We start from the raw sequence: 7,422 nt of genomic DNA, 5'->3' as shown, positions 1-7,422 counted from the left end.
GATCCACTTCTTGAAGCTTGAAATTTAAGGGAGTCTGTAACCTGTACATACATGGTTAGCCTTCACACACAAACCCCAAAACAATTCGTTCCTTTAGGAATAACACAGCTTCAGCACAATTTAGAACACAAACACAAATATTCCTTAAAAGAATGCTCAAGTGGATTCGCCTACTACTTGAGCAAAACAAAGCCCAAAGGTAAATAAATGTAATACACATGTTCCATAAGTAAAAGAATTTATTCATTTGAAACTAACTCTAAACAAACGAACCAAAATTGTGAATTATAGAAAACCCGAAAAGATAACCAATTGAATATGAAAATCAATGAAAAATGAAATTTGAAAATTACCCAATGGGAACTATCAAGTCTGCAAACTGTCAGCCGATTTGTTTCTTTGTCTTTCTCCTCCTTCTGGGTTTGATTCCACTCTGTTCTATTTTCTGTGTTTGTTTTCTACGTTCGCAATAACTATGAATTGGAAGCGGAATGAGTACTGATGCAGATCGTGCCCGGGCAATTCCATTTGCATAATGCATTTGTACTCATATCAATTCCCACGTTATCCTGAGCCTCCGTCTGTGTTGAAATCGTGCCCGGGCAGTCCTCCTCTAATCTGGAGATCGTGTGCAACTGTGTTTTTTTTTCTTTCTAATTTCTTCTTTCTGCCGCAGAATCCTTTTGCCTTACTTTTTGTTTGCCTTTTATTTTCCATATTACCATCATAGCCTTTGTACAGTATTTACATATATGTGGAGTTTTACTAAACCGGGGGCATTACAAGTACTTCAAAAATTTAACCATTCAACCTGAGAATTGGCTTAATTAATAAGATTTCTTCTTTCTGCCACAGAATCCTTTTGCCTTACTTTTTGTTTGCCTTTTATTTTCCAGATTACCATCATAGCCTTCGTACAGTATTTACATATATGTGGAGTTTTAATAAACCGGGGGCATTACAGGTACTTTAAAAATTTAACCATTCAACCTGAGAATTGGCTTAATTAATAAAGATTAGAACAAAAAACCCCTTCAAAAAAAAATTAGAACAAAAAACCACAAAAAATAAAAGACAGAAACAACAAAAGGAATGAGCAAAACAAAAAATAAAAAATAAATGAAATAAAAGATATAAACAGCAAAAGAGGATAAGGTGGCTCAATCCCAGTTTGCCACCTCCATTGCTAGGTGCATTAAGCCAAGGCACCACCCACTGCAGAATTGTCAATGTTGTTTTCAGTTGCTTCATTAAACAAAGCTGTAAGTGGTGTCTTCTTCTTCTTTTTTGGTGTAAAGGAGGCATAACGCCCAGAAACAAGAAGAAAAGAACCAGATTGCACGCGGTCGAGAAGTGCCACTAAGGTCATCAAGCATGTCGGGGCAGCTACAATTAGAACTTCATCAAAAATCTGATAGCCAAGCTCTTCTTGTTGTCTTCTTCGATCTCATCCTTCTGGTTTTTTTTCTTTTCAAAATCAAATATGGGATTTTGGTTCTAACCAAATTAACAGACCCTAGTTCTTCAAATTTGTAAACATGCAAGGGTAGATCTCATCCTTCTTCAAATCAAAATAAAAGTTCAAAAACAAAATGATTCTTTCGGTTTCGTGGTTTCTTGTTGTATGCTTCGTGTTTCTTTGAGTCTGATGACTCTGATCCTTATCGGGAAACTTGAATAGCTCGATCAATTTTTTGTCTTCTGAATTATGATTTTCAGTTGCAGAAACAGAGATTGAAAAAAGCATATCAAAATTGGTTTGTGTAGTAGTCGCAGAGTGTAGATGGAGAATATTTGTTTGATCTCATCCAGAATCATAATCTCAATTCAACCCGTCCATCTGTACACCCATAAAATTCGATTGGACTTATATAACACATATATTCTTAATCAAAGACGATCTCAATTTGCGCTTTCTCTTTGGATTTTCTTCTTCGTTTCTTTTGAACAGCTAATATCTGCATTGGGCTTGAAACTTTTTGAGTTCATTGTCATGCTCAAGTATTAAGTGGTTGTTCAGAAAATATTGAAGAGGCTAGAGAGATGGATCCGCTTTCGGGCACGTGAGAGGGAGGTCGCCGTAGGTAAATTTTTTCTTTACCCACTTTTGTCGTTTACCCTCCTGTAAATGGAAATGATCATTTTTGTCGTTCCGTTAAGGATAGTTTAAGGCGTACGTTACGCCCCGCGTGGTCCAGAATTATGTACCAAAACGATGTTGGAAGAGAAAAATGCACCATCAGTGCCTCAACTCTTGTGCACCGGCCAAGTTGATACCCGGACTCTCAATTGTATCAATGTGATACCTGAACCCATATTTTGCTATCAACGAGGTACTTCCGTCACATTTCACTAACGGCTCCGTCAAATGTCTGACGTGGCAAACATGTGGAACCCAAAAATGCCATGAAATGACTTAAATGACCCTAGACTCTACCACACCTTGATTTCCCGCCATTTTCCATAGGGGATGACCACCATTCCCTCCGTCGTCATTTTCCAGAACCGCCTTCCTCTCCGACCTCCACTACCTCAGCTCTAAGTTTAAGCATACAAAAATGTTCAATGCGATTTCGATTTCAGCTCAATCCAAAGTTCCAAACTTTACTAAAGCAATGCTCCATTAAACCAAAACCCAGTTCTCGATCTAATCACAACCAAAACTCAACAAATTGCCAAAACCCAGTTCTCAAATCACAACCAAAACCCAACAAATTGTACACAAACCTTCAACAGGGTACGAAGCAAATTAATGAGGGAAAGTGATGTTGAAGAAGATAAAGAAAAGGGCCCAGAATACAGATGGTATGAATGCATTGTCATTGTCAACCAGACGCAAACAGATGCAGGTGCTCCACTATCCCAAAAATCTCAGAGCTTCAAATTAAATTGTAGCAATTCCACTTGCAAGTCTTGACCAAAATTGAAATTCGATAACAAACCAAAACCAAATCTGGAAAACAATATATTATCCAATCAATTGGTATTTGACATCATTCAAAATCAAAACACCATATGTTAACACATAGACTCAACCTTTATGCTTTCTTTCCTTAGGAGCTAGATCAAAAACCCATTAATCAATACTTGCCCAGAAATCACTTACAGCGACTTGGCGGTGAACTTGAGGCTCTGGTGGGGCGGAGGCGGCGACATACTGGCAACCTGTACCAGCCGAAAAAGCCGAGGACCGGTTCCAGATCAAGATGGAGAAGCCGATCTACTACACGGTCGACAAGGACGAGTACGACGCGATCATCGCCAAGCGCCACGAGGAGTTCGGGGAATTCATCCAGGACGACAACGACCTAGGGTACTGCAACGACGGCGAGGAAGAGGACTGGACCCACAGCGGGCTTCCGACGTCGTCGGATGAATCAGACGGCGATATGAGGCCCAGGAGGAGGAAGAAGGTGGAGAAGAAGGAGAAGGAGAAGGAGCCACGGCCCAAAAAGCCCAATTCGTCGCTTACGGCGGCGGCGGCCATGATGGGGAAGCAGAGGCTTTCGTCTACTGAATGACTAAACAGAGGAGGAGGAGGAAGAAGAAGAAGAAAAAGAAGAAGAAGAGGAGGAGAGAGAAATTGTGTAAAAAAAAAAATTGGGCTGCATTTGGACAAAAAGACGTATTTGCCCTTTTTTTGGGCAAATGTGATTGGCACGTGACTTTTTTAATGTTCCCGTTTGAGAAATTTGACGGAAGTACTTCATTGATAGCAAAATATAAGTTCAGGTATCACATTGATACAATTGAGAGTATGGGTATCAACTTGGCCGGTGCACAAGAATTGAGGCACTGATGGTACATTTTTCTCATGTTGGAATATCATGTACAAAATCTCAGACCCATCTTTCTAAACCAGACCTAAATACAAGAGTGAAAATCGATGCGATGAGTGAGTGGTTGGAATTGATTCTGACCAGTGATATGTAGCTGAGCAGGGCGTCAAAATCAGAGACATGGGTAGGCCAAGGAATCTTCGCAGCAAAGCGGCCCACTTTGTGACTGATATCACTACTGGATTGCTCAACCCCATTTCTAACAAACACTCCAAACCCTCTCCTTTCTCCTCTTCCTGTAAGCTCTCTATCTTTCTTTACTCGAAACCCTTTCTGGGTTTTAAGGGTTCTTTATTGGGTGCCAAAAGTCTGTTCTCTGATGTGCCAAAAATTAGGGCTTTTCTAGGTTCTTGAGCTGTGGGTGCAACACCCAGTTCTTCAATTTGTTTATAAATAGCTGAAAATCAATACTATTTGTCAGGAATTTTTTGATGAAATTTTGCCCATGAGAAGTTGGGTACAGTTTATAATACATGATGGAGGCATTTTGTTACTTATTGTAAAAACATGAGATTTTGAGTTTGCATAGCTGTATAGATGAAGTAGTTTTGTTTGGACTGTGTCTGTGAAACTCTTGTTAGAACGGAGTCTGTGACTGTGTAATTCTTGTGTCAGCAGGAAGATGTGGATGGGTCCGGAGGAAGTCAAAATGGAACAATGAGTGAAGAGAGTCCAGCTAATCCAGTTGATGGGCCTGACACTACTTCATTTACTGCATTTCTCTACTCACTGTTATCGTCATCAGAGTTGGGAGATAAGAGCAAAAGTTTTAGTCTTTATCATAACAAACCAATTATTGTACAATGGCACCAATAGTTCTGCTTGTTTTGCAGTACATGGAGGCATGGCATATCACTTTCAACTCTATACAGAAGAAGTATGCTTTGGCCTGGCCTCAGTTTGCTGGTAATAGCTCAGAAACTGTTAGCATCAGTCATTTTGAAAATATTTCCAATCAACTCTTCCAACAGAATTATCTATTGTCTATTACTGTATAAAATATAATGTAATAGGATTTGGCACAAAACAAACATTTATCAAGTTCTTTGAGCCAATTATTTGGTAAAGTATATTAAAGAATTGCCTTGATTATTTGTTTGAAACATTGTCATTAACTCTTTCAAAAATTCTCTTAGACCCTGTGGTTCTTTAGTTCATACAATTGCATACGGTCCTGAATATACACTTTCAGGTTGTTGGAGACCGTAAAGGTGCAGTTTTTGGTGGCTTGGTGGAGGCACCTCTAAGACCAACCAACAAGAAGTATCAGGTCCTGCTGAAGCAAATACATCGTTATGAATCCATCTAGCAATTATTTCCTTTTATAAATGTATTCATGCTGGTGTTTTGAACAGGGAACAAATGATACATTTGTTTTCTCAAATACACCTGACCATCCAGTAATATCTCGCCCTACAGGTACAAATTTTTCCTCTTTGCTTCCTAGGGATACACAGTTTCTGATTTATCATCAATTTTTCACTGCCTAGGTGGAAGCTTTTTGCATGCCTTGAAATGGTTTTCATATATGTATGAGATAGTGAAAGCAATTTTCATATCTTCTGCTTACTTATGCTTGCAGTAAGTTCTACAGATGTCATCCGCTTTAAGTGTTAAAAATGTATGATTTCCACCTAAACATTATTTGGAATTAGGTGAAAATTTGATTGTATCCTGTAAGTACTAAAGGTTATGCTGAGGAGTAAAGGATGTGCTCCTTCAAAGTTTGTAGAAGAGTATTTAATATAAAACATATATTTATGAATCATGTTTTAGATTTCGGTAGAGTTGTACATAATGTAATCATAAGATCTTTGTTTCACCACATCATTTTGCTGATGTAGTGGTTGTGTAATATGATTACTTTCTGCACTATATCCATGATGCTGGCAAAAATGAACTCATAGATATTACTTCTAAAGTACATCTGTATATATCCTCTTTTTTGTTTTTGTAGAATAAACTTAGATTATCCATTTTTATCTTGAAAGTATCCCTTCGTAATGCACCAGTTAGCCCCTTGCTTCTTTGAAGTATAGTTGCAAGGAAATTCGAGCAATGGGTAGGTGCAAAATTAAAACTTTGGCATAAATTGTGCAATGATTCAAATTTCTCTTGCACAACTATGTTACGTCCAAAAAAAAAATTGCTACTTGATAACTCAACTTGAATGTTTGCATTTGAAATATGCATACGTTTGTCATTTATGTCTTGTGAGAAACGAACCAACGTATAAAAGCTTTTTTTTTTTTTTTTTTTGGTACCTGAATGGAATCTCTTTTACTAAATGTTTTGGAATTAACTATAAAATGTAAACGCAGGTGCCAACCGCTATTTCACATTGTGCGCTACTGACTTTTTAGCTATTGGTGGGTGGTCATTTTGCACTCTATTTGAACAGTGATCTGTAAGAAGTTTGCCTCTTCATGTTCCTTGATGAACCTTTTGTTTTTCCTAATCTAATTTGCTGTATTTTCTAAACTTCTTCAATTGTTTTATCTTAATGCAAGATTGAGTGGATCAAGTTCAGTTTCAGAAACCTATGGGAATCCATGTCTTGCAAACTCAGAAGACTTTGATGTGAAAGAAGTAGAGGTGAGCATAATGTATCTGTTTCTCTCTTTGATAGACACGCAGACACACCCTTCCAGGGAACTCTTAGACCCATAAATATGAATGTGCATTTATAATATAAACTCAGTGCTCTTTGGCTCCAAAGAAAAAGTGTCAGTCATTTGATTTATGTTTGTGTAATGCAGTTATGGGGTTTTGTTTATGCTACTAAGTATGAGGAAGTACTTGCTCAAAGCCGTATGGAGTCACCTGGGATTTGCCGATAGTGAATGCTTCATTTGGAACTCATTTTACTGTGGTGGTTAGTATCATCACCTTAGCTGAGGCTTATTATTGTTTCTGGAGCTGGATGCAAACGATGTTACATTATATGGATGACTTTCCTTTTAGAGTTTGTAAATATAAGTCTTTCATGTACATAAAGAATACATAAGCACTGTGTGCAAGCAATTTTGATTAGATAGTGATTGTAAAGGTTGAACTTTTATTGATAATGATATGTTTCTTCACACATACTGGTTGGTACGTTGAACTATATAAGCCAATCTCTGTTTGTTCATGCTGATGTTTGGAATGAGAATTACAGGCACTGGGATTTTTTAAAACATCCCTTTGAGTCTGGGTGCAAGGAAGTAAGATCATTGTAAAACACGCAATCAAGGTTCTTGCTTCTATGATGGGTACTCTTAAATCTCACCATCTAATACATGTCTGAGGAAGACTGTTGGTTGCTATTTTCAAGGCATGCCTTCAAAAATTCAGTGTTACTGTGTTATTGCGCACTCAAATTTTGAAGGTATCAGAAGACAAATTGTCACTCTAGGTCACTTTTTGGGTCAATTTCGTGACCTGCAAACTGACATTCGGTGACCTTTTGTGAACAGTATCTGACCTAGTGAGCTAAATAGTGGAAATGAAAGGCAAAAAACAGTGAATAGTATTGACCCAGTGATCTCAACATGTAAACTTGCTTAAAGGTCTTTCTTTGGCTGCCAAATCACTTGGGGGT

The 7,422-nt window shown here is 38.0% G+C and overlaps 1 protein-coding gene across 1 annotated transcript; it reads left to right on the top strand.

Moving 5' to 3' along the window:
- The first annotated feature begins 3,797 nt into the window (after positions 1 to 3,797).
- Positions 3,798 to 6,926, top strand: LOC112185754 (TLD domain-containing protein 2-like). The gene is given in 9 exon segments (XM_040513883.1): positions 3,798 to 4,077; positions 4,458 to 4,585; positions 4,673 to 4,745; positions 5,032 to 5,109; positions 5,195 to 5,258; positions 6,161 to 6,209; positions 6,211 to 6,246; positions 6,350 to 6,434; positions 6,599 to 6,926. Coding segments are annotated over 8 exon segments (555 nt in total). The 5' UTR covers positions 3,798 to 4,077; positions 4,458 to 4,496; the 3' UTR covers positions 6,680 to 6,926.
- The last annotated feature ends 496 nt before the right edge of the window (positions 6,927 to 7,422 follow it).

The sequence above is a fragment of the Rosa chinensis genome, chromosome 2, assembly GCF_002994745.2.
Source record: "Rosa chinensis cultivar Old Blush chromosome 2, RchiOBHm-V2, whole genome shotgun sequence".
Classification (NCBI taxonomy): Eukaryota; Viridiplantae; Streptophyta; class Magnoliopsida; order Rosales; family Rosaceae; genus Rosa; species Rosa chinensis.
Note: the sequence above shows the minus strand (reverse complement) of the source record. Positions and strands in the feature narration are given on the sequence as shown.